This window comes from Podarcis erhardii (assembly GCF_964252035.2).
Source record: "Podarcis erhardii genome assembly, chromosome: 5".
NCBI classification, from domain to species: Eukaryota; Metazoa; Chordata; class Lepidosauria; order Squamata; family Lacertidae; genus Podarcis; species Podarcis erhardii.
Genome location: NC_138509.1, coordinates 56,582,592 through 56,610,130, shown reverse-complemented (window position 1 = coordinate 56,610,130; position 27,539 = coordinate 56,582,592). Strand labels below are relative to the sequence as shown.

Sequence of the window (27,539 nt, the reverse complement as noted above, 5' to 3'; positions counted from 1 at the left end):
TGTGAAAAAGCTGTGAGGGCTAACAATTATCACACAGCTACAGTATTTTTCAAAATACTGATGAAGTGCAGAAGCTTCCCCATATTTCTGAAAAATACTACAGAAATTATGAATAATGATTTTGAATATTCATCCTCAAGACAAATCTATGGTACAACTTCAAATTATCATCATAATCACTACTACCCACCCCTCCACCCATAGGTCCCAGGATAGGCTACAACAATTTAAATAGTTTGTATTTATTAACAGCAAATTTTTAATCACAAAACCAGTGATTAAAATATACAATCCAAGAGTGTGGGATAATCAGACACATATATCTTCAAAACGACCTTGACAGATTAGAGAACTGGGTCAAAACAAACAAAATGAATTTTAACAGGGAGAAATGTAAAGTATTGCACTTGGGCAAAAAAAATGAGAGGCACAAATACAAGATGGGTGACACCTGGCTTGAGAGCAGTACATGTGAAAAGGATCTAGGAGTCTTGGTTGACCACAAACTTGACATGAGCCAACAGTGTGACGCAGCAGCTAAAAAAGCCAATGCAATTCTGGGCTGCATCAATAGGAGTATAGCATCTAGATCAAGGGACGTAATAGTGCCACTGTATTCTGCTCTGGTCAGACCTCACCTGGAGTACTGTGTCCAGTTCTGGGCACCACAGTTCAAGAAGGACACTGACAAACTGGAACGTGTCCGGAGGAGGGCAACCAAAATGGTCAAAGGCCTGGAAACGATGCCTTATGAGGAACGGCTAAGGGAGCTGGGCATGTTTAGCCTGGAGAAGAGGAGGTTAAGGGGTGATATGATAGCCATGTTCAAATATATAAAAGGATGTCACATAGAGGAGGGAGAAAGGTTGTTTTCTGCTGCTCCAGAGAAGCGGACATGGAGCAATGGTTCCAAACTACAAGAAAAAAGTTTCCACCTAAACATTAGGAGGAACTTCCTGACAGTGAGAGCTGTTCGACAGTGGAATTTGCTGCCAAGGAGTGTGGTGGAGTCTCCTTCTTTGGAGGTCTTTAAGCAGAGGCTTGACGACCATATGTCAGGAGTACTCTGATGGTGTTTCCTGCTTGGCAGGGGGTTGGACTCGATGGCCCTTGTGGTCTCTTCCAACTCTATGATTCTATGATTCTATGATATCCAACATGCTTAAGTCTAATTAATGCATGAAGGGGTTGATACCATAGAGTAAGCTACCCTGTCAGGCTTAGTTATGTCATTTCCCTTCACCTTGGGAGGAAAGAGGTAAACAAACACCCACCCACCCCACTTAGTGTACCCAAGAAGCTCAGCATGTGAAGGTTTGAGTTGGTTGCTCCAGCAAAATTGCATGGCTCTCACCAGCCACTCTTCAGTTCCTATACCAATACAGTGGTACCTCTGGTTAAGAACTTAATTTGCTCCGGAGATCCATTCTTAACCTGAAACTGTTCTTAACCTGAGATACCACTTTAGCTAATGGGGCCTCCCGCTGCTGCTGCCATGCGATTTCTGTTCTCATCCTGAAGCAAAGTTCTTAACCCGAGGTATTATTTCTGGGTTAGCGGAGTCTGTAACCTGAAGCGTCTGTAACCCAAGGTACCACTGTAATCTCTAGGCACTTTTATTACTTTGTAACTAAGCTAAGTTTTACTGCCTGTGCAACTTTTTCTGAATGCACATGAATCTGACCTTTGGAGAGTTTGTAGATAAACCATTTTTAATTTTCCAAGTGTGTGGTAGTCTTCTTTGCTGGGGGAAGTGGGAAACTTTGTAACTCACTTAGAAGGGGCTATTTTAAAGGTCTAACAGGCTATATTTCCACACTTTATAGGGAAGGAAGCAGTGTTGGAATACTTTGTACACCTCTAAATCACTTCAAAAAGAATATTGTAACGCTGGAAAAGGTTCAGAAAAAGACAACAACAAAAATCAAGGGGCTGGAGCAAAACCCCTTTCATCTTAGAATGTTTTGGACTTTTTTCATTTACAAAAAAAAAGGGGAAGTAAGGGGGATATGATACAGGTTTATAAGATTGTGCAAAAGCTGGTAAGCAGTGGTTCCTGAACTCCCTCATAATTCTAGAATCAAAGGTGATCAAGTGAAGATGTGTGGTAGGAAACTAAGAAAAGACAAAAGGGAGTACTTCTTCACACCCTAGTTAAAAATTTGGAATTTGCTGCCAAGCTGGTTGGCTTTAAAAAATGAATGAATATAAATTCATGGCGAGTAAAGTTATCATTGCTTGTTATTCACAATGGCAATTTACAATCTGAAAAATCAGAGGCAAGGTGCTTCTAAATACTAGCTGTAGGGGAAAGATAATAGGAAAGTGCTATATCATTCATGTTCCACTTGTAGGTTCCCCATGGGCATTTAGTTGGCCATTGTGGGAACAGAATGCTGAACTAGAAGAGTTTTTGCTCTGATCCAGTTTGACTCTTCTTATCTTATCAGATAATGCTTGCTGCAGATCAAGTAAGCTAGTAAGGAGATGAACACATAGAAGATCTGTAACACCAGAATTAAAAAACAAACAAACTGCAATGTGTTCTTGCGTATATTTAAAGCCCTGTAACAAGGTGCATTTGACTTCTATTTCACATCTTTCTTTGACCATCTGTGGGGAAAACCCCGGGATTCCTCATGACCCAATTCCACTTCGAAAATGAGTTATTTCAACAACCCAACCAACTCTCTTCTCCCCCTAAGGTCCCCCACTGAGAATCCCGCAAATCGCATCTCAACCTGTCCTGCTTACAGCTGCCACGTGTCATTATAAAACAAGAACGAAGATATCGCCCCTTGAACAGCAACCTTTCAGTCTCGCAGAAGACTGTACTGTATCTCATTGCATAGGGGGTGGGGGTGGGTAACCGTGTTGCAATTCTTTACATGCTATTCTCCCAGCTTCCCAGAGCACATCCAATAACTCGCGGTTTTGAAATAATAAAACAGATGAAGGGGTCCTTATTTAAATAAATAAATAAATAAATAAATAACAAATAAAAAATAGAAATCTGGCGATCTCAGCCTCTCCGTCCCCCTCGTCACCTGAGCGGTTCCTTCAGCTCCAGGTACACGACTCCCGCCCCTCCCTTCAGCCAAGGCCCATTCATCGTCTCCTCATCCATCCCTTTAGAGAGCAGCATCCCCCTCCCTCAACACGGAGCGCTCCGCCGCCACAGGACGGATCCTGCCCCGCACCCACCACAGGGCGGAGGGCCGGTTCTGCGCTCCCGCTTCCCACAACGCCCTCCCGGGCCCCCCTCGGCCTTCTCCCTCTCCTAATCTCTCACTCACCATCCTCTACGCGGCTCCCGGTTACCATGGGCAACTGCGTCATGCGCGCGCACTGCATTCCTCCCACGTAGAACGTCCGTCTCGAGTTCGACGCACAAGCTCCGCCCACTACCCTATTCTCTCCCCTCCCTCCCTCCCTCCCTCCCTCCAAAGAACCCAGCCTCCTCCCTCGTCAGATACATGCGGCCTGCGTCGACGCGGGCACCGACGCGACTAAGCCAGCCTTTCATTGGCTGAGGAGAGCCACGCGTCCTCGGCGGGGCGGGGTTAGAAGCGGTGCCCATGTGCACGAGAAAGGAAGGCGGCGGCATTGCTGATTGGTGCTTGGCGAGCTGCAGGTAGGAGTGAGTGGTAGTCGGGAAGCGCCACGAGGAGTTAGGAGTAAGAGAAAACCATAGAGGCGGCCTGGCTTGCTTTCCCGCGGAATGCAGGACACGCCGGGGAGGGAAGAACAACATGTAATAATAATAATAATAATAATAATAATAATAATGATGTAGCAGAAGGGGAGAAGTTTGGCAAGACGCGAGGCATGTGTGGTGCTGCGCTCTTAGGGTATTAGTGACACTGTTTCTGCATTGTTAGAAGGAAAACCTGTTGTTATATATATACGTGTTTGTGTGTGCATGCATATGCATATATATGCAGCTGTGAGAATGTCGCTCATTTTTGCGGGGTGTGAAGTGGAAGAGTTCAGTAGTGAAGGTAGGCATTGGCGTGCCAACTTCAGTGGCAGGAGAGAAGAGCGGATTCGACAGAGGATGGAGATGTTTGGGGCTGCGTACTCACCATATAGTTAAAGCAGACTCACACACCTTCGCTGAACTACAGTTCCCAGCAGCCTTCACAAACTGCAGCTCCCAGAAGACGTGTGTACGGTGTGTGTACAAACAGTGATTCACAAATGGTGCATAATGGGAATAGGTATCCCCTGTTGTTTGTGCTCTCATCTGGTAATTAGAGATAAACAGAGTTGTAGTTAATAGGCTTGTTCTACACTTGATACACAGTATTTCCACAGAGCAGGGGTAGTAGAGTGAGAAATCACTACCAAGTTATGTTTTAAGGTGGTGAATAACAGCTGGCTGCTCCTGATCAGATTGTTGTAATTGTTTTTTAAACCATCTGTGGCCCTGTTGATTATGTAGAAATTTAGCAGTTCTGCATCATGTATCAACTGGGTTGCCTCTTCATGCACCTTATGTATTTACAGTAACTTTTTGTACAGTACTTTGTCAGTTTCTCTGCCCTTTACCTGTCACACTTTCAATCGTCAGGGTAGTTGATATCAAAAGGATTGTGTGTGTGGTAGTTGAGCGATGATTGGTTGATTGGAGGGATATTGCCTGGGTAGCGTGCATAAGGAGGAGTTAAGAGTGCCACTGTTTGTGGGTTTGTGGTGGAGGTGGAGATTATCAGAGGAGTAGGGGACACAAAATATTTACTATCAGTACAGTTCTTCAGGCCCCCCGCCTCCCAGTCTTTCAGTATTGATAGCTGACCCTTCCAACTGCTGGTGTTTGTGAATGTTAAGCAAGGCTCACATGGCACCTGAAGTAATGAGTATGTATACTCAGTTATGATTGGTTCATTGGCTACAGCCATTCTTGGACTAGGCTAACCTTAATACAGTAATCCACGCTCTGTTAACCTCCTAATTGGACTGTACATTACAAGGGGTTGCCCTTGAGCAGAGTCCAGAGCCTGCAGCTAGTGCAGAATGTGGCTGCCATTTGCTATCTAGAGAAGCAAGTTGGGGTCCTATTGTACCAATCCTGAAAACAGTGGACTGACTGTCAGTGAGTTACTGGGCCGAATTCAAAGTGCTGGTACTCATGTATAAACCCCTGAATGGTTTAGAACCCAAGTATTTGAATTAACACTTTCCATAGTATTAGCCAAACTGAGTTTTGAGATCTGCAGGGGAGACCCTGCTTATGGTACCGTTGATGAGTATTGTCCAGGAAATTGCTGTACAAACAGGACCTTCTCAGTGGTGGTACCCCAATTACAGGACTCAACCCAATCTCTCACTTTGTCTTCATTCAAATGGCAATTAACAGTGTTCAACTGCTCAGGAAACTAAATGGTTTGCAGTCCAACTTCTATGAAGGAACAGAAGGCTATCATTTTGACTGGGTTTCCATGCCACACAGGGGATGGCTAAAGAATGGCAAGATGTCTGTGATGTAGGGAAACAACCCCCTACCCCAGAGCTTTCCAAACTGTGTGTTGCTACATGTTAATGTGTTGGCTACAGTGAGTAGGTATGTCGTGCAAACGCTCCCCATTCTACTTCCAGGGCTGGAAAGGGGTTAGTTTAACCCCTCAGTTTGCTAGCAAAACTGAATTACTGTGTTGCAAAATGATGTATGTCTAAAAAGTGTGAAACCAACATGAAAACTTTGGAAAGCTCTGCCCTACCTATAAAGTACACTTGGGGAGAGGGACCTGAAAATGATGTGGCGAGGGGAATGGCAGAACTGGAAAGGGCTTAACCGGGGGGTTATTCTGAACGTGACTTAAGATTTGGGCAGGGACTATATGCTACAAAGGGAAGGAGAGGGACCTACTAAGGAGGTTCAAGGAAGAGGGACAAAGTACGGTAAGCAGTGTCTGAAAAGCAGGAATCTGAGACGACATGTTGGAGACATGAAGTTGAGAGAAATATGAGCTAAGTGAAAAGTAGGGTTTATTTGCTTCAGCTGTGAAAACTCTTTATTATTATCTCTTTGTGTGTGTTTTAATCCAGTTACTGCTCTATAAACGATTGCCCATGATTGCCGAATATTCCTAGAAGTCCAGCCTAAGAATATACTGTCTACCATTTCAGCCTTGCTTACATCTTCATTGACTACCTCAAAGAATTCTAAAAGGTTGGTGATGCAAAACCTTCCAGTGAGGAAAACCAGACTGATAATTTCTCTGTAAAGTGTGAGACTATCTAGCATGTGACTGGTGTGTGCAGTTGTCTTCTTATAAGTGGGGAGAAGCTGACACCTGGAGAAAACTATAGTTTGCTGAGGTAGTACTCACAGATAAATACTGGAGTTGGTGATCCAGGATACCATTTTCTAATCCTCTCCTTTAGACAAAATTAGGGTTCAGAATCTGAAACAACCAGAGTTTTGCCTGCAGTAGAAGGCCTTCTCTACCTTTTCTAGGGCTTATCTCCCTTAATAGTGTGTCTCTTTCAATTTCTGGTAACTAAAAGATAATCAGCACTTATGTGTTTTTCCTTTTGATGTCTAGCCTCATTTCCCCCCAGCTCTCCCACTTCAGTCCCAGCATAAATCCATTTAACTATACCGATATCCTCCTGTTTATTCCAGCCACCAGTTAGATGACAATTCTCTACTTGACAGAGACTGCTGCCCATTAACAGAAAGAGTTGAATATTTATCCAGAGGTCAAGGGCAGTTTGTGCCTATAAACACTTAATTCTGTTTTGTCTTAGTCATGCCTTTGGAGATCTAATTATTCTGTAGCCACAAGGGTAAGCTATACTCTTGCTGAGCATGGTATCTTGACTTAAACTGCCAGTAAAATATTCTACACATCTTGACTGTTAATGAAATTTTATAAATCTTGGCTATCTTTTATTCTTCTCCACACTACCTATCACCCTGTTGTCAGATGTGACCTCTCAGAGAGGTTGATAATTTTCCTGTACAAGATATTTTAAATCTTGCCTGTCTTGTTAAATCTCCATTCATTTCTTGCAGTAATTCTTTTTTACTATGTTCATTTAATTTTTCAATACATATACAGTGGTACCTTGGGTTAAGAACTTAATTCGTTCTGGAGGTCTGTTCTTAACCTGAAACTGTGCTTAACCTGAAGCACCACTTTAGCTAATGGGGCCTCCCTCTGCTGCTGTGCCGCCGCTGCACGATTTCTGTTCTCATCCTGAAGCAAAGTTCTTAACCTGAGGTAATATTTCTGGGTTAGCGGAGTCTGTAACCTGAAGCATATGTAACCTGAAGCGTATGTAACCCGAGTTACCACTGTATTGTGACTCTGATCCCTAAATAATTAAATTGGGGAATTCTCCAAGAAATTAAATGTTGTTTAGTATTAATTACATTTCTTCATACCTTTCCCTATGTTAAAATCCCATCCATTTTGATTTTGATATTATATATGCAGATTTTGCTGAATTCCTTAACCAGAATCAAAAACTTTCCAAAAGAATTCAGAGGATATACAGTGGTACCTCAGGTTACATATGCTTCAGGTTACATACGCTTCAGGTTACAGACTCTGCTAACCCAGAAATATTACCTCGGGTTAAGAACTTGGCTTCAGGATGAGAACAGAAATCATGCTCCAGCGGCAGCAGGAGGCCCCATTAGCTAAAGTGGTGCTTCAGGTTAAGAACAGTTTCAGGTTAAGAACGGACCTCCAGAATGAATTAAGTTCTTAACCCGAAGTACCACTGTATTTGAAATGGTAACTGTAGTTGCTCCCAAGACTTCCAGATACAGTGGTACCTTGGGTTAAGTACTTAATTCGTTATGGAGGCTCGTTCTTAACCTGAAACTGTTCTTAACCTGAAGCACCACTTTAGCTAATAGGGCCTCCCGCTGCTGCCGCGCCGCCGGAGAACAATTTCTGTTCTCATCCTGAAGCAAAGTTCTTAACCCAAGGTACTATTTCTGGGTTAGCGGAGTCTGCAACCTGAAGCGTATGTAACCTGAAGTGTTTGTAACCCAAGGTACCACTGTAGTTGGTAATGCCTTATACTTCATAAAGACACTGGCCAGGGGCTGTTTGCATAAGAAATTTCTCTTGGTTATGGTTAGTTCTAACCTTTCAGTGGTACTATGAAGGGCTGCTGTTTAATATTTTAACAGAGCATGCATAGAATTTCTTTGGAATGTATAGCAATTACCTTAGCAAAGATTATGCTGTAGATTCCATACATGCTGAGTGTACGATATGTGAACAACAAGGTAATAAAGTTCTTCCTCCCCCTCTGTGTATTTCTGTGGCTGAAAAGTCACAGTGTGATCCAGTTCATGCCAAAGTTCATGGCATGAACAAATAAATAACTTGTTCTTTGGAGAGTGGGATTTTCACAGAATTTCCCAGCCTCTTTTCTTAGTTACATTCCTTTGAATCTAATAGTTTCATTTTTCAGGCACACCTTGAGACTCTGTATAACACACACACACACACACACACACACACACACGTATATATCACCAATTTATAGGTTTCTAATTTGTAAAACTTGTGGAGACCCCCAAGTTTTACACCCAAAACTGGTATCAGTCATCACAATTCCACTTTGACATCATGGCCATCGCTTATGTGCCAGGCATGCGCCACTCATTCCGCACATCTTTATCCTTCCTGGACCTCTGTGTGTTTGTGGCAAAATAGTGATAGCTGGTTGCCTGACATGCACCATTTAAGCACTGTGCCCCCTCAATCTCTTCTAGGGGTTCCCTCAGCACCCGGAGCAGATTTGAGGAGTTCACAGGAGAGTTCTTTAGTGCAAGTGGATATGGTTGTGCTGATGGAAGGCATTATTGCCCTTCCTATGGCAATAGCACCTGTTTATTTAAAAAGAAAGTGTGCAGGAGTTGCATTTCCTACCAGTGTCTTGCAGTGGTGGTGGGTCTTCCTCTATTTCACATAGGAGAATGGGCAGGACAGCTAAACCATCGGGGCAAGACTTAACACAGATGCATCCTTTCTCAAAACTTTGCAGCTTTTAAAAGGGCATTCGCCATCTCCAGGTGAACACACATGTCAACCATAATCCTTGGTTTTATTTGGGTAAACCATGGAGCTCATGCACTGACCTGCGGATTCCTTTTCTACTCTGCAGTAAAATGGCAGCCAGTGTCACCACATTTAACATTGACATCCCTCGCTGGGACCAGAACACTTTTATGGGGCGTGTGAAGCACTTTTTCAACATCACGGACCCAAGGACGCTGCTGGTGTCGGAACATGAACTGGATTCAGCAAAGGCATTGGTGGAGAGCTGCAGGTAGCCTGGGCAATTAACAATGGTTTTAAAAAAACAAACGCATTTGGTACTCTTGCATGATCGAAGCATAGATCGTATTCAGGTTTATTCACAAAACTGGTGAGTAAGGCACAGTGTCCTTGTTACTCTAGAGTCTATTACAGAAAACGTGAATACCTGAATTTGTGAATACCTGAATTTTCAAACCTCGATCTGATGAGAGGGACAACACTTTAACAGAATTTCTCTATCCTGGACCTGGTGTTGAAAAAATACCATAAAGGACATGTAGGGATTTAGACACTGTTGTTTGGTCCCAGCTCCTGCCCACCTAGCAGTTCGAAAGCATGTCAAAGTGCAAGTAGATTAATAGGTACCGCTCCGGCGTTTCCGTGTGCCGCTCTGATTCGCCAGAAGCAGTTTAGTCATGCTGGCCGCATGACCCGGAAGCTGTACGCCGGCTCCCTCGGCCAGTAAAGCGAGATGAGCACCGCAACCTCAGAGTCATCCACGACTGGACCTAACAGTCAGGGGTACCTTTACCTTTTTAAGAATATATCTGTGTGTGTGCTGTGTGAGAGTGTTTCTCCCAGGGCTTAACTTTGTAGCAGGGGGAGGGTGCTGCTATATAGTTTGGAGGCTCGAGGTATTAGGAAATGGTGCTGGAACAGTTACTTCTTTCTCATGCCTGCAGGGCAGGCATTGTGCCTCCAGGAACCAACCAAGAGCAGCTGTTCTATGCCAAGAAGCTTTATGACTCCGCTTTCCACCCTGACTCTGGTGAGAAGATGAATTTGATAGGGAGGATGTCGTTTCAAGTCCCCGGGGGAATGGCTATCACGGGCTGCATGCTGCAGTTTTACAGGTATGACGGGAGGAGTGTTGTTTCAGGAAGTTGCTTTTGTGAGGCATGGAATACTGGGTGTTTATTCCTTTCAAGCGCTGGTGATCTCAACTGAATTTTGAAATCTGTTCCTTATCGTGCCTGCGCTACTTTCTCCCATTTTTATTCCTGTTCTAGATCGGTCTTCAAGAGTTGCTGTCAGGTGCTACATTAACAGTGAAATGTTTTTCAGGCAATTAATCCTTAGCACTGTGCACCTGCTATTTTATTGCAGAAATTAGTAGCAGACACTAATTGTAACTAAGGCTGCAATCCTAATCCCACTTGCGTGTGAGCAGGAGGCATTGAATTAAATAAGATTTACTTCTGAGTAGACACAGGTAGGATTAAACTGTAAAGGAGAGTTCCGAGAGGATTTGAACACAGGCAGAGTCTATGCATGGGCTGAGCAGACAGACAGTGCACTCACAAAGTCGTATCTGTGTGCAGCCAGTGCTTTTAAAACACTAAACCCCAAACCATGGTTTAGCTCAGCCGAACAACCAGGAGCCTGCACGTTTGCTTGTTCACTGTAAGTCCTGCTTTGGCTTGGTGTTGCATGCAACTAAAGACCAAGTCTGATAAAGGTGAACACCTTGTGCCAGAAAAATGATAACAGTGGTGTCACTTTTGGTTATTTAAATGGATGCACAATCCTATTCTGGCTTCTGGATCTTTTTTCTCTCACTCCCTTGTCTACAGGACAGTTCCAGCTGTAGTTTTCTGGCAGTGGGTGAATCAGTCTTTCAATGCCATTGTGAACTACACCAACCGGAATGCTGCCAGCCCCATCTCCCTCAAGTGAGTACCTGTTTAGGGTTACCTGATGGCATGAGGCAGGATTCACCTAACCAACCCCATCAACAGAAGGCCTTCCACACAGCGGTGCTTCCCCCCACTCTCTTCCCCTGTACAACCCCTGGAATTGTCTCTGGGAAATGGACAGGAGAATTTCCTGAATAGCATGCAAGGAAGGAGGGGGATGATTCCATCTGGAGAGCAGGTGGAACAACTGGAAGTGAGCAACACTGAATTTCACTCAGTCTTTTAGCATGTCAGGCTTGTTGTCTGGCTTAAGCTAGGATTTGCTCTATCAGCTTGAATAGTTTGACTACATTGGCAGGAAGCGCCCTCTGGGGAAATCGGATGATGCAGGCAAATTGCTATGCATCCATTTATCATAGTAACCCTATCAAGTTGATAGGGTACTTGGCACTTCTGAAACGGGCTCCAGTGAACAGAGCATGGTGGTACTTTTGGAGTGGCAGAATCAAAGACCCCATTTCTTATTGCCCCTATATGTGATGTGATATAGCTTATTCACATGGATGGCTTCAGACTGTATGATGGTAGATTTTTACCCGGCTGAAGTGGGGAAGAGGCTGTTGTTAGGCAACCTGATGCTCTGTCTACAGCAATAGACTTCATGGTAGTTCTGTTTCCCCTCCCATTGGATCACAGAGCTAGAGTTGGAAAGATTCTTGATGTCGTGTGGCTATTGGAGAGCCAACAGTGTAGGGATGACAGGTAGTGAAGAAGCCTGCCACAGTAAGACCACACTGGTGGTGTGGAGGAGTCCCTCTGTTGCACAATTCATGAACTGAGATGGACTGTCTATGGACCTAACCTGTTTACCCTTTGGATGATTCCAGGCAAATTGGAGTTGCTTATTTCACTGCTACCAGCACCGCCTTGGCAACTGCCGTAGGACTCAACCTTTACACCAAGGTATCGTAGGAAAATGCGTCGTTCTTCTAACAACAAAGGGGCAGCAAGGCTGCAGACGGGGAGGCAATCTGGCATCTTCTTCCAGTGTCTTTGGAGCTGTGGAAGTGTGACTGTCTGCTTCTTATGCATCAGCCTTGGGAACTGTACAATGGGATAGTGGGAAGGCCCACCATCCTGGACGAAGCTTATTTTGGCTGTGAGATGTTTCCCTCCCTTCCTCCCTTCCTTGGCTCCAGCTGTTGCATAGTGTTATTGTAAGCAGATGTGTATTCATTATAAGAATTTGGGGAAGTGGAATAACTCTTGGTATTAGGCATACAGTGCCTATGGTATCCATAGCATAGGCACGGTGTCCCTCCTGAAAACACACACAGAGTTCTGAAGATCTGGTCCTCCTCCTAATTGCACTCCTGTCTCCTTGCAGAGAGCACCATCCCTTGTGGCACGCTGGGTCCCCTTTGCAGCGGTAGCTGCTGCCAACTGCGTCAACATCCCCTTGATGAGGCAGCAGTAAGTCTCTAGGTAGAGCTCAAGTGGCCTTTTAAGGCGGGAGGGGTGAAGGGACGAGCTGTAATGTCATGATGCTGTGCTCTGCTTGCCATCCACAGCCCAGGCCTTTGCTTCAAAGAAGGAATTCTGCTTTACCTAGCGGTAAAGGCATTTGCCTGGGAATAAGGACACCTGAGTTCTCCCCGCTCCTCCAGTATCTAATAATAACTCACTTTCTCACTCATACAGCTGCTTTCCAAAGTCACTGCTGATAGCAGAAGAGGCAGCAGGGTAAACAAACCAGAAAGGAAGCTCCATTTCTTTCCCAAAGTGTATTTACTTCTCTGGAGCTGATTGGGCCTCCATTTCAACTACTAGTCTTAAAACTCTGGGCATTAGGTATCTAAACACAGACACATTGAGTGCTGAGTCAAAAACATGATGGGTGGGACAATTTTTGTTGATGAAAACACAAACTGATTTCATATAGTGTGTCATGGAGTATGTCCTAAGATGTGGCTGATAAGTCCTTGTTGTTCTTTCAACATCCTACTATTTTTCACCTTTTGCACTACATTTCCGTGTGTGTGTGTGTGTGCGTGTGTGTGTTTTTAACCTTCAGACACAAGTTTATACTCATTGAAGAGCTATAAGCTTTTGCATGATAGGTGTGGACAGTAGTCTTACATTGTTGCTCTTCCACTGTTGAAATGGTTTCCTGTCTCCCGGGACAGTAAACTTGCATCATTCCACTTACTTCCTATACATTTTGCTTATATTGTATAACTTCCCTTGTCCTCAGCTGAACTTGCATATGTTATGACCCTACAAACCAGTTTCTTTGCAGCAGCATCCCAAGGTCCCTTGCTCCCTGCCCTGCTTTTTGTGTGTGTGTGGAAATTAATTAGATTAATAAATTCTCTATATAGGTGCAGTTTCACAAATTCAGCATTTATTAAAAAACAACAGCAAGCCCAAAACATGAGCCACAGTCCCTGGAGGAAGAAGCATGCACATATATAGAACATGTGCAGAGGTTAGGTACCCAGACACAAATGCAACATAAGTGCTGTCTAGATGCATCCTTAAAGCAAAATGCAGAAAAATGACAGCTAATTATGTGGATTTGGCTGGTTGGTTCTAATCTATTCTATGGAAAATCCAGTACTACTGCCATTTTCACCTCTGTTCACATTTTCCCAGCCCACAATCCCGTATACTACAATACTCTGTTTTCTTTGTTCACTTAGAAAATAAACAGTTGGAATAGTTTAAAACACAATGTCAATTAGTATTATTTACCAGTTGTTAAAATGAGAGCACAAACCAGAGTCGAATCCAATTTTAATATATTGCCTAAGGACTAAGTCAGCAGGGTAATTGAGGCATCAGTGATTCAGAGACAAATGGGAAAAATCAGTTCTACTAGGCTGAATGCTCATTGCTCTTTATTTTGGATTTGATGAGGTAATCATCATACTCTGGTTACACAAAATATAAATCAGATTTTCCCCATGATTGCCTTTTTACTTTTATGTACAACCAGTGATGGTTAAAGGGAAATAACTTGGCTTGCAATGAACTTAATTGCCATGTGAATGAGATTTCAGCAGCCACCCTTAGTGACATGGGTAAAAACAGTAAATTAGACACATGAAATACACAGCACAGGGCATGCAGAACCGACCTGCCCAGAATAAAGAAATGCAATGATGGACATTAAAACAAGTGGGAAGGCCCCAGGTAGAATGCATACAGACGTCAAACCTTAAGATTACAGAAATATGTTAAAATTCTGCTCTGCTTACTGCTGGTTACGCAGTTGTGGTGGGGTTTTTAATGGCTGTGCAGTGTGCTACAAAGAGAGGTAATCTATTCCTGCTCACAGCCACAACCATCAGGCATCCATTTCAAACACAGCTCCTTCTTGGCTCTCTGTGTCACCAGAATACTCTGAAATCCCAGCTCCATTCTGCCTCTGTCTGCAAAAATGAAATGGGCTCACAGTAATGCTTGAGATGTCACCTTCTTATTGAGCCAGTTGCAAGATGTTTTCCATGGCTTTTGTTGATAGATTTTCCCCCTAAATCAAGGGAAAATGTTGCAGTGATAGGCTTCATTCAAATAGAGGCAACTTTTTTAAAAAAGGAACTATGAACGTAGTGGATAAGCACTTTGTCCAGGCATTTAATTTGCTGGAGGGGGTGCTAGTTGCAGTAGTACAAATGCTTCCTTTAGTTTTCCAGATGTGTTCTGTCTTCCATATAAATATTCGGATGAATATTTGGAATAAATCAATTTATTACGGAAATCCCATGACTCTTTGGAGATATGTATGCAGGTTTTTTCTTAATGGGGACCACTAGGCGGCAGCAGTGCACCATCAAATTGGTTTCAGATGCTTCGTTGTCTTGTGAGATACACCATCTCAGCAATAGGATGCTCCTCATACTGATGAAGCACAGTAGCCTGCAAGGGATTTAAGAGTTTTTAGAGTATATTACCATGAGACCCTGCAATGTTCTGTGAGCAGATTTTTCCTAATTCATTTGTGAAAAACGGAGCCATGGGTTTCCAAAATGGGAAAGCATATCAACACAAAACAAGCCATGTGATTGGGAGGAAGATGATGTGAGGGTTCAGATCATGCCCTGCAGCAGGCTCAAGTAACTCCACAAACACACATTAAGTGCCACAGTTGTTTGGGAGTAGTTCTGGGGAGTGGAATATGCTGAGAGTGGGGGGGGGGAGAGTCAAATGTGGGTAGGCCTCTATCCCTTTTCACTTTCTCTTCCACCCTCTTTTCTCTTTGCCCAGCGGGGTAGGGAAGTTGCAGGACCTACCTTGCCTTTTACAGTGGTACCTCGAGTTACAAACGCCTCAGGTTACAAACTCCGCTAACCTGGAAGAGTTACCTCAAGTTGAGAACTTTGCCCCAGGATGAGAACGGAAATCGTGTGGCAGCGGCGCAGTGGCAGCAAGAGGCCCCATTAATGAAAGCAGTTAAGAACAGTTTCAAGTTAAGAATGGACTTCTGGAACGAATTAAGTTCGTAACTAGAGGTACCACTGTATATAGAACCCCACGAACTTGAGCGAGCTACAAAAGGAGGCTTGGGGGACATGTGTACACTCAGAACTAATGAACCAGAGTGCCTCTGGGTACGTGTGCAGCTCAAGAATTTGTTTTTGGTACCTGAGCTAAGCTCATACTCCTTTCATACACAAACATGCCCGTTACAGCTTTCTGCCTCAAGTTTTGTTTATTTCAGCAACTTAATTTAGAAGGGGTGAGTGGATTTCTTGCTGTTTGGAGCTGGGACTCACTTGCTGATCTGCTGCAAGTTGACTGTAGCTGTGCCAGTCAATTCTGACTGTCCTATAACCAACTCTAATGCCTCCCCACCAGGGATGGAGGAAGGGGGTGCGGTGGGGGCGGATCGCCCTGGGTGCCTTCGCTGAGGGGGCTGACATTTGGCACGACTCCCAAGCCTACCCCCAGCCGTCGGGGGAAGGGGGGAGCTGTACCACTTTGCCAGTGGCATTCCTCCCTTCCCCCTTCATTTTGACAGCTGGGGAAGGCTTGGGAGTCACAGGCAGGTGGCACGCTGAATGTCTGCCATCGATGGCTCGCTCCGCCCCCAGCTGCAGGGTGCGCATGCCGCTCTCTGCACCCAAGCGGCTATCCTGTGCCTGGGAGGGCACCCTCCGCGCCCCACCCACCTTGGGAGTGCGCCCATTCTGGGCAGCGCAGTCAGATGCTCCACCGCTGCTCCCCACCACCACCCTTAGGTCATTTTAAGATAATGGTGGCTTAGGGTTTTCTTGGGATTGGGAATCTGGGTCCTTTTGCTGTTCTAGGCATCCTCTCATGTTTCATTTATTTATTTTATGTATTTATTAAATTGATATACAACCCTTCAACTGAGGATCACAGGCTCATTTACAATATAAAAACAGGAAATATGTGAAATAATGGCAGAGAAAATAATACCCCCTATGTTTTAATTAGCCAAATTAATTGGCTTAATTAGCCAATGGCCTGGGAGAAAAGGAATGTTTTTGCCTGGTGCCTAACAATATATAATTATGTCATAATTTCATGACATAATCAGAGAGCCTCAGACTGTCTGAATCAGACAGAGTCGGTGTCTATTGTTTGCACATAAAAAAGTGAAATGTGATGTTCCGAGGATCCACATGTAACAGCGTCTTGCTGTTGTTGTTTCCATCTCCTGTGTTCTCTTTGAGCTGTTCTTCAAGGCTCTCTCTTTTGGTGCTGTGAGGATCATGAGAATGAAGGCTGAATGTCCTGACCAAAGCAGGGGTGTTTGTTGTGCAGAGGGAAGGAAGAAGCATGCTTCAGATGCTGAGCGTGGTGGTCTCAAAAGTGTGGGTGTTCTAAAGTTCAGCAGAGTCGGTCGCAATGTCTGAGATGGTGTGTTTGTGTTCGCATTTAGGGAACTCATAAATGGGATCACGGTGACTGATGAGAACGACAACCCTCTGGGCAAGTCCAAGGTAAGTACCATCATCTCAGGAGTTTGGAGATGTAGCGTCATCATTGCTGTGTTTGGAGGAACAAAGCATTTGGAATTTGTCTTGCCTGTGTGGCTGACAGCCAAAGGAATTGAGAGACCTGGATATGCAGGCACTTCAGGTTTTAAAATGCTGCCCTTTTTGTGTACTTGTGTTCTCCCCATCCTAAGGAGGATTTGGGAGTCGGGCACAATATCAGCATTTGGGGGAGAGAGAAGAAAGGGCAACAGGGAGTTGTGAAAAGATGAAAGCTACTGTTATGTCCTAAAACTGGGCTTCTGGAACCTCTGGCCCCAGGCCTAATTAGGCCTGCCAGACCTCTGCATTTTGCCTCTCAGGCCGCTGCACCCAAGCCATGCCTACCTGTTCTACACCTGTTGTGTTATATGGCATCAGATGTGGGGCAGCCAATGACCTGACTCAGCCAAAATTATTAGTGTCTGCAAAGCACTCTGCAAGACCCGACTGCTGGCTGATGGCGGAGTCTTGCTGTGCCCCTTTCAAAGTGCTCCACAAGATAGCACTTTTGCAAGGGGCTTTGCCTACATGTCAATCATGGGCCAGCAAGAGGTGGAAGAGAGAACAGTCTGACCTGCTAGCCGGATCCAGATCCCCACCTCTGACTTTGAGTAGGCAGGGGGAACCTGCAGCTCTCTGGATGTTGCTGAATTCCCAACCTGCATCAGCTTCAACCAGCATGGCTATTTATCAGGTATAATGGGAACTGTGGTCCAGCAACATCTGGAGGGCCACAGGTTCTCCATCCTTGCCTTAAAGATTTATTTGTGTCCAATAAACTTTCATAGGCAATAACCTTTCATCAGGTGATATTCTTGAGGAAGTGATGGCTGCTTCAGATAAGTGACTTTTGGCATCCCAAAAGAACCAAACCTATCTATCTTGTGGAGTTGGTGTGGTGGTCACTGGCTTGCACTACTGCCTGCTTATGATTTTAAGGGTTCTTGCTTTAAGCTTCTAATCTGCCTTCCGACCCCGAGAGCTGGAGCCGCACTCAAAAATCGCTTTAGCAGAGAACAAGATATGTTTCAGCTTGCATTGGCACACACCATGCATTCTTCATGACACAGATGTCTAAAGAAAGAACCCAGAATGCAGATGCTATGCAGATTCTTTGTAGGTAGCATTGGACGCTTTGCTATTCCCAGTTCTGCTACAAATAAAGCCCAAGTGGCATATTTTCGTATCTCTTGCTCTGCCGAAACACGAAGCTTGTTGACCTTCAGATAATACTTTCTAAAAGAAACATCCTTAGAGAACAGGCCCCTACTTGCAGTCTGAAATCTGGCACAGGGAAAACAATGGAGACAAGGGTAAATAGGGGGAGGACGTGCAGTGATTTCAGTTCGTTACAGCATTCGGACAACATTCTTCAGCTGGAACTCTGGTGAGACAATGTAAGCCCAGGCAAGAGATGACCAGAGCATAGTTCAGTTTTTGCTGAGATGCCAGAGAGGAAGGGCTGTGTTTCTGCAGTGTTGTAAATCAGGGGTGGGTAACACCCCTTTGCCAAGGGCCACATTCCCCCGGGAAGATCAGTGGGGGTGGGGGTGTCACGTGCAGTTAGGGGGCAAATGTAGTCCTCCTCTCCTTCTCTCTCTTTCTGTCAACCCCTTTTTCTTTTCTTGTGCAGCGAGCTGCTGGAGCAGGGTCAGATCACTTGCTTCCATTGCTTCATCCGTATGAGCTTCTTCCTTCTCTCTCCACCAAGGGCTGCAGTTTCCCAACCTCTCTTGTAAAAGGGAGAAGTGACATGAGCCGGCTACAGACTCAATATGAGGAACAAAAGAGAGGGACATGCCTATCGTTATCTCCCAGTTTAACAGAACAGACAGTGCTGCTGTTGGTGTGGATTCAAAGAGAGAACAGATTGGAATGAAAGATCAGAAGTTTAATGTTGCACATGTTGAGCTTGAGATGACGATGATGGATCCCTAAAGAAACATAAGTGACTTGGGCAGCAGTGTGGGATTTGATGAGGTCACCCAAAGGCCGTGTGTCAAGAAGAGCAGAGGGCCAAGAGCAGAGTCCTGTAGGGCACCAACAGAGAGAGGGAAAGCAGAAGATGGGCTCGCCACTGTAGCAGGAGTAGGGAACCTGTGGATGTTGCTGGCCTATATCTTCCGTCATCCCTGACCATTGGTCATGCTGGCTGGGGCAGATAGGAGCTACAGTCCAACAACATCTGGAGGGCCACAGGTTCCGCCCTCCTGTCCCATGGGAACATCAAGGTGCACTGGAGCATTTGTAGCTGATCCTCTTGCTGTTGGAGCCATGTTTAATGTATCCCTATTTTCTGTCAAAGGGTTGTGCGCTCTCTTCATTTCCCATCCTTACCTATGCTTTCTCAAAATGAAAGTGCCCATCTGAGTGTTGGAGACAGACTTAAACCAAGAAGTCTCCAGCCCAGGCATTTCCCCTCACTGCCTGATGCCAGCCATTCTGAGATGATTGGTCCTCTGTGTGTGTCATCATTTGAAGAACAACATGACTCTTTCTTTCAGAGAGCTGCGATCCAGGGGATAACTCAGGTGGTGGTTTCCCGCGTCGCCATGGCTGCTCCTGGCATGAGTAAGGCAAAGCCTTTGAACTATAGCTTGGCAAGTAGATTATGGGATGGGCACCAAAGATGACACATGGATTATTAATGTAAAGTAGCTTCAGCTGAGGAGGAGGAGGAGGATAGGTATGAAGTTTTACCTCCAGTCAATGATCTCTCCTAAGAAGCAGACCAAACTATAGTCTGCAAGCTCCACTCAGGAAGATTGTAGAACACTTGAGAATACCTGTACCTTGGCCCTATACTCAACTTCCCTCATTGTCCGCCCTAGCTGATTTGTTCTGATCCAGCTGATCGGGGCCATTTTTACTGAACGGACCTAGAGCTTGTCCTGTATTTTGTTTTACTTTCATAACACTGCATTGGTGTAGTGTACTAATTTTCCCCTATAATTTTACCAGTTCAGGGCCCAATGATTTTCATAATATGGTACTTGTTTTGATAATGATTTGGGGGGGGGGGGGTTAAGTGAACTGCCACAATTCGCAATTGGTCCTTGAGGGTGGGTAGTAGCGAAATTGGGAACCACTGCTCTAGTGAGTAATGTTGTGGGCTTTTGAAACTGTATTTCATCTGGCTCTTACTATGGTGTTCAGAAAGCAAACTGCTCTAATGCAGAAGAGAGTCATTATGCTAAGACCCCTCCACCCCCACCCCCCCAATGAAGTCTCTAAAATAAGGCCTGTCTCTACCTCAGGAAATCTGAGTAATCCCCTTCCCCATTCCTCTCATCTGTATCTTACAAGCCTAAAGCTGCAAGAGAATACTTTCTGAGCATGTGGCTGTGCGCTGTTTGCTTATTGCACTGCAGGGCTAGGCTGAGGAAGAGCTTTTAAAACTAGTTGTACATGGAAATTTATTCCTCATACTTTAATAGATGGTGTGTGCTAAGAAGTCGCCATTGGAGGAACCTTGCCATCTTTATCTGTTTGGGCATTCTGATGTGGCTAAGTCCTCCTGGACTCCCAACATAAAATCACTTCAAACCAGAAGAGGTTTGTTGCAGAGTGCTTAAAATATCTTCAGTGCCATAAGCATTTGGACGTGTATTGATTATAAACCATTTAAAGTGCTGTTAATAGGAGCACCTGCAAATGTGGTGATGAGCTGCTCAGTGAAGATGCTATTGCCCACTGTTTGTTTTGGGTTTTTGCATCTTGCATGCCATTAGTTCCCTTGAGCCAGGATACATGGGCATTATCAAGAAAGGAGAGTCCTCCTGGGTGGACTCTAGGGAGAGATATTTTGTGTCTGTGTGGCTTCTTAAATCAGGCTCTTCCGCTGCTGAAGTTTACATAGCATGCATACATGGAGTGGCAGAGAAGCGGGGGAGGGAAGGCTCTTTAATATCCCACATCTCTTCTTAGAATAAACCAATGCTCTCTTTTTCTCCAGTTTTGTTGCCCATCATAATGGAGAGACTAGAAAAATATCCTTTCATGAAGGTAAGTAGCTCTAGAAGTATACCTTAACACCATTTTCTGCCCTCTGTATGGAAAATGAGTACCATTTTCCCAATTTAAAAGGGGGATAGGACGGATCCGCAAAACTATTGGCTGATTGGCTTGCTGGCCATCTTCTCAAAGCTATATGCACAGTATCACCTTCAAAAATTATCAGACTGGTTGCAAAATAACATTATTCATGAATAACAAGCAGGATTCAGAGGAAGACACAGCACCATTGATTAATGTTTTACTCTGAACCATATTGTAAGGAAATAAACTAAGAACATTAAGAATAATCTTTATGTAACCTTTATTGATCTTTCTGCTGCATTCAACTCTATTAATTGAAACAGACTGTGGAAGAAATTTCAGATTGCTAACCCTGACTGCAGGCTTCTGCTATTGATCCAAGAACTATACAGCAATACAGAAATGAGGATCAGAGATGGTTTAAATGACTGGTGCTTTTAAAATGTCTTGAGTGAAGCAAGTTGCATTCTGGCTTCCACTCTTTTAAAATTTTATAGTAATGATCTGTTGCCAAATATAGCCAACACAAACTCCCTCTCTCCAGTAATTAGAAATAGAAAGCTCTCAATATTGATGTATGCAGATGATTTAGTTCTCCTCTCTTTCTCAATTGGGCCTCAAAAATCTCTTGGAGGTGTTCAGCACATACTATAAACAGGAAAGCCTATCTATAAATTCCTCTAAGACCAAGATTATGATTTTTGGCAAACACAGTCGTAGGTATAAATGGTGCTTGGATCAGCAAACTGTAGAACAAACTTGCTCATTTATATACCAGGGTATAGTCTTTAGTGAAACCCTCTCTTGGATGTGGCATATGGAAGCAATGAAAGTCTTGGAGGGGCCAAGAGAAAATGGATCTAGTTGTAGCAGCACAGAAATAGGTTGAATAGCAGAAAAAGCTTGTTCACCATGAGATCAACCAGACAGTGGAACAAGTTTCCACTGTAATGTGGTGGAGTTGCCTACCCACTTTTAGAGTGAAGTAGGGTAACCTGTGTCAGATTGATTGATGCTAGAGAACCTTTAATCAGTTCAGGATGCTAGATTGGGTCTATGGTTATCGCATTCAACCTAAACAATGTCTGATTTCCCACAAGCCTCTATCCTATAGCTTGTCTGTTTGAATTTTACATGGTTTTATCTCTTGGAACAGCTCTGTAAATTTAGCACTAGGGCAGACTGGCCGCCAAAACACTGAAGCAAAACCTAGCCACTTTCTGACTTCCATAGTATGTGTTCAGCATTGTCAGATCCCAACAGAGAAGAGGGCATGGATGGGGAACATGTGGCTCTCTAGATGTTTGATGTACTATTGTCCCCATCATCTGTGACCATTGGCCATGCTTGCTGGGGCTGATAGGAGTTGGCACCCAACTTCAGCTGGAAGGCCATGGGTTCCCACCGTTGTACTAAGGTATGAAAGTTTGGTTTCTTACTTTCTTATCTGTTGCTTTCTTGGCAGAAAATCCAGGTTCTCCATGCTCCATTGCAAACGATACTTGTTGGAGGGTTGTAAGTATTATGTGTGTCATATTGCCTTCATGAGTACTAACCTAAGGCACAGACGGCAAAACTAAATGTGGTGGGTAATGGGTATGGTATAAAACAGCTCTTTGGATACCCACAAGAGACTTTACAGGTTACTTCTGTAGCACAACAGCTGTTGAGTGACCAGGTGATTTCAGATGAGGAAAAGCAATGGGGAGTAGTCAAGATGCAATAGTAGCGTTTCTGTGTGAAAAATTCTTCCATGTGTATAGCCTCTCTCTTAGCAGTTTTGAAGGTGGAATAGCAATGCTGGGTTTGCTGTCTAGAAAAAATTGAACCTTATTTCTAACAGTCTGCCTTTGCCTTGTAGCCTTGTGTTCATGGTCCCGGTTGCCTGTGCACTCTTCCCACAACGAAGGTACAAGTCTTAGCCCTCTCTCTTTTTATACATTCTCTCTGTTGACTTCCCTATACAATTCTGGTATCTTCCTGGCTTGGGAGGGCAGCATTGCCACATGTCTTCAACCACATGTGCCTTCAGCTGATTGATATTTGCTCATCATTTTGTGAGCAGGCATAGTATAATTTAATAATTACCTAATCTTTCCCACACAGGAATGATTCATGTTGGTGTGCAGCCAAAATTGCAATTCACTCCTGTGCCATGTTTACTCTAAAATGAAATCCCACAAGTTCAATAGGACTGGCTTCCTAATTGGTGACACTGAATTTCCTTGAGAAAGAAGCCAGCAGAAGGATTCTGGACTAAGTAAAGAGCTTCTCTGGCCTCTTAGCTTGGAGTGGGGGGCACTAAGTGTGTGGCTCTTTAATTCAGGGTGTTCCCTCTGCGCTTCCATACACAAGCAAAACTGTGGACTCTGTACATAACTATTTACTATTTACTATTTACTATATTTACTATTTACTATAACATTTACTATGGCACTGGTTCCCAGACATTTTCTAAAGAAACACACCCACAACATTTTGTCTTTGACTGGGACTTATGTGTCAGTTCCACTCAGGATGGGTTTTGCAGACAAGCCTTGCGATGCACACACATAAATATGGAATCTACCATGTGGCCGAGTTTGCAAGGGAGTGTATTAAGTGATTCACTTAATACTGATTTCGATATCTGCCTCCATTTTTCTGTTCTTACTCTTCGGGAGAACAAAGGCAAGGGCAGTTTTGCTGCCAGCTTGAAATCCATGTTGCCTAGACTCTCCGCAGTGCTCTAGAAACGTGACACAAAGAGCCTGGCAGCAAGCGCAGCTGCAGACTGGCTCTCCTAAGCAAGCCTCTGCTTCATCAAACTGTTCAGTTAAAATTTACAGCTAGCACCAGGAAAGCCGATTGTGAATGGTTTCTTTACCCATAACAGGTGCATAGCCAGTCCTTGTCCCACCTGCTAGACTACAGTTCTCTCTCCATTCCTTTAGGGGAGACCTGGCAAAATTAAGTGACTTGCCCAGAATTATAGAAAAGTAGTGCGTGGCAGGGTACAAAATCTTACGTGACTTTTTTTGCACCTAATTGGCTCCCATTCCCATGTCACTTTATATTAGGCAGCCTTGAGCTACATAGAGGACCAAGTCTTTTCTTCTTTTCCTTTCCAGCTCCATTGCCCTTTCACATTTGGAGCCTGATCTCTGGCAATCGATTGTGGCCAGACATGGAGACAGTGTGCCTTATGTCTATTTTAACAAGGGATTGTGAATGAAGCCTCTACCTCGGGAGCTGCCTGGACCTGCACTCGTGCTCTGCCTTTGAGCTTCCGAGAAGTGTCTTGTTAGCCATTGTGAGAAATGGGGTGCTGGGCTAGTTGGACCTTTGGCCTGATCCAGTCTGGCTGTTATGAAGCTCTTAGCTGTACAGCACTCCTCACAGGGATAGGTGTTGTAACCTCACTATGGATTTTTCCTCCACCTTCCCGGCCATATAGTTCCTGCTCCGTTCTGATACGTTATCTGTGTTCTATGCAACTTTGGGATTTCCAACTGGGTGCCTCATTTTGTCTTTCCAAGGCAATCTCTGCTAAGCTTATCTTTGTCAAAATCTTTCATGGTTCCTAAAGGGTACAAAACCTCCAAATAGATGTGAAATGGGGAAGTTACTGTGGGCTTCATACTGGATGACTCAAAATCAAAATATAGGTCTGTATCACTATGGTGTTGATTTGCTCATGTGCCTTCAGATGGACCAATTTCCTCTGCTTAATCATTAAGATAAATCATGTAAAGGTAGGTGACTTGGGGTCAGTGTAGGAAATTATCGTTTAAGCACACCCTGCAAAAGGTGGTCAACTTGTGACCTCCATGTGTTGTTAGATTCCAGATCCCATCAGCTGTAGCCAGCATGACCAGCTATCAGAGATGATGGGAGTCATAGCCCACCAGCATCTGGAAGGCTATAGGCCCAAACTCAAGTCAATCAAGAGAATGGGACTAGAATAATGTTTCTGCCACCACTGCTTTTCAAGAACCACTGTGGGACATATATTTTCTATGCATGCACAGATGGGCTACTGGGGAGAGAGGTGAATGTGAAACCTGTTTTCTTTTTTCATTTGGAAAGATGAGCCTATATGTTCTGCCTCCCAGTATTCCTTTCCAGAGAAAAATAATATTCCACCAGCTCATGCAGTAGCAACCTAGTTCTCCCTGAGTACTTTCTAGGGGTGGTGAATTATTTTCAGCCCCAGCACTTCGAATCAATAGAGTTGGAAGAGGGACCCTGAGGATCAATGCTGGAATATGCAGCTGACCCATATGGGGATTTAATCCTACAACCTTGTTGTTATCAGGACCAAGCTCTAACCAACTGAGCTGTCCACATTCCCTTCTGGTCAACCTGCTGGGGCCCACAGGCCAGTGGTGGGTGGAGCCAGAGATGAAAGTGGGCAGAGCAACAAATGTAAAGCACACCTTTTTACTATAGGCTAGGGTCTACACACACACAAACCTCCCCCCCCCCCAACCTCCATCCAGGCATGCAAGAGACAGTGTAAGAGTTCAAGAACACATTCCAGACAGGCAAAAACTCTCAGAGAAGGTGGGGAGCAGGGCAGGGGATGGCATGTGACCTGGGAAGAGTCTCAAAGACCAGATAGAGATCCAGAGGGCTGCATTTGGCCCTTAGGCTTCGGGTTGTCCATCCCTTTGTCTGGCCTGTACCACTTTAGAGTGTAGGTGAGTGTTCACATAACTGAATGCTTCTCTGTACAAAAAACACAAATACACCCACATACAGCACAGAAAAACAACATGAGTAGTGTAAGGCTAGAAAGGTCCCCAGAAGAACATACATTATGTGTGTTCCCCCATCTGTACTCTGAAGTAATTTCCAAACACAGGTTTGCCACTTTATTGAGAAGTGCAAGTTGCCCTGTTTGCTTAGGATAGTATTAAGACTGACTCTAAATAGTTGACATTTCCCATGCTGATTCTTTGGCAGCACCCGGGGTTAACAGAAAAGCAGCTGTGGGGCCTACGTGCAGACACATGCTGTCCGTGCAGCTGGTTAAGGATGCAAATAGCACATATTTTCTACCTCTCCCAAACCAGGGTGTTGCACTATTCTGGAGACAACACACATCTGATGCTTCCACTCACTCAGGTGTAAGTTGAGCAGGTCCTTTACTGAAATCTTCTGTCAGCCACATACTCACTAGGTGGCTTTAGGTAAGCCTTAGTCCTGCATCTCAGCCTTAGACCCCATCTCCAACCCATAGGTGATAATACTAACCAATCTTGAAGTTAACTGTTGTAATGATTATTGAGATAATGTATTCTGAACACTTGAAATGTGCTCTTTTTAAATAGTAAATACTTTCATTATGCAAATCAAGTTCTTGCACGCAGAAATTAGAATGCTTGATGGGCAGGAAGACACTCATGCAAGGTATTCATTTAAGGTACATGTGCCAAATTATGATGAGAGTCTGTCCCTTGTTGGTAGATATTTTAAGCAGCAATTTATTTTAAGCATCTGATTTGCCTTGCATTGAAAATGACTGTTTGAATCCAAGAGCTTACTGATTTTTATATGTGTTTTATTATTTTTATGTTAAATGTCGCCCAATTGTGTATGTATATTTGTTTATGCTGGTGCTAGCCAAAGTCTGCCATATTGGATGGCAAAGTATTGGAATATTTTTTGCTTTTTGCCATTCTTGGATTTGTTCAGGATGAACTGACATTCAGTGTTGCTTATTGGGTCAAGAAAGCTCACGTCATTAAACCTGCCAGGGAAAGGCTTTGTTACATGTACGGGAAAGACTATAGAATAAAACACACTGCAATCTTAGAAACTGTCCCTGGCTCTTCTCTTGTAAACATTTGGAGCCATGAGTCCTTTCTGCTTGTGGTATTTATTCAGCTGTGTGGCTTAGGCTTCTGTAGACCCTACAAACCCATTAAGCTCACCGTGAGTCCCTCAGATGTCTTGGACTACAATTCCCATCCTCCATAGAATTGGCAAAAGGCTGATCTAAGCATTGGTGATAAGAACAAATATTCTTAAATTGCTGTTGCTCTCCTTGATACACACAGCCCAGGCATTCCATGATTTGAACGGGTGACATTCACAGAATCTTCAATGCAATATTCTGAGTCATGCTTAATACTCTACTGCATTGGGATTTTAAAATGTTGGGGAACCCTGTGTAGATCCATAGCTGGGGCTTTCTGTAAAGCATGAGAAATCTTCCACTTTCCCAAGTAGTGAAATCTGCTGAGTGACAACATGGAAATCCCCATTGATTTTACTAGGGCTATTATTAGAATCATTATCTTGGGCTGCTTGTGATATTGGAATGGAATAGATTGAACTGGTTGTGTAAAACAGGTGAGTGGGTTGTGGCAGGCATTTCCAGAAGGATGGTGAGGTGATGAGTGTTTCTGCCTCTACTCCAGAACATTTCCCAGCTGCATCTCCTGCGACCTTATTTTATTTTTACTTTACTTAAAGGTAAAGATAAAGGTACCCCTGACCGTTAGGTCCAGTCGCAAACGACTCTGGGGTTGCGCGCTCATCTCACTCTATTGGTCAAGGGAGCCGGCGTTTGTCCGCAG

General features: G+C 44.2%; 2 protein-coding genes across 6 annotated transcripts in view; one reads left to right on the top strand and one right to left on the bottom strand.

Moving 5' to 3' along the window:
* ARL3 (ARF like GTPase 3) overlaps positions 1-3,429 on the bottom strand; it is a 32,393-nt gene extending 28,964 nt beyond the window's left edge. Inside the window, exon 1 of the mRNA XM_081861723.1 lies at positions 3,297-3,429. Coding sequence (XP_081717849.1) covers positions 3,297-3,299 — 3 coding nt within the window. The 5' untranslated portion in view covers positions 3,300-3,429. The remainder of the gene's footprint in view (positions 1-3,296) is intronic.
* A 91-nt stretch (positions 3,430-3,520) lies between these two features.
* SFXN2 (sideroflexin 2) lies at positions 3,521-26,776 on the top strand (the record flags this gene model as incomplete). 5 transcript variants are annotated; one of them, XM_081861719.1, is made up of 13 exons in its annotated part: positions 3,521-3,634; positions 6,049-6,172; positions 9,136-9,300; positions 9,994-10,144; positions 10,865-10,963; positions 11,815-11,890; positions 12,315-12,400; positions 16,839-16,899; positions 19,440-19,506; positions 20,891-20,940; positions 22,439-22,488; positions 22,835-22,882; positions 24,084-26,776. In XM_081861719.1, the coding sequence occupies exons 3-13, from the start codon at positions 9,261-9,263 to the stop codon at positions 24,181-24,183; spliced, it is 828 nt and encodes a 275-aa protein (XP_081717845.1). In that variant the 5' UTR covers positions 3,521-3,634; positions 6,049-6,172; positions 9,136-9,260. The 5 variants fall into 5 exon arrangements, with proteins under 5 accessions (XP_081717845.1, XP_081717842.1, XP_081717846.1 ...); XM_081861716.1 differs by having other exon boundaries at positions 9,974-10,144; XM_081861717.1 differs by having other exon boundaries at positions 3,631-3,754; positions 9,974-10,144.
* Between the last annotated feature and the right edge of the window lie 763 nt (positions 26,777-27,539).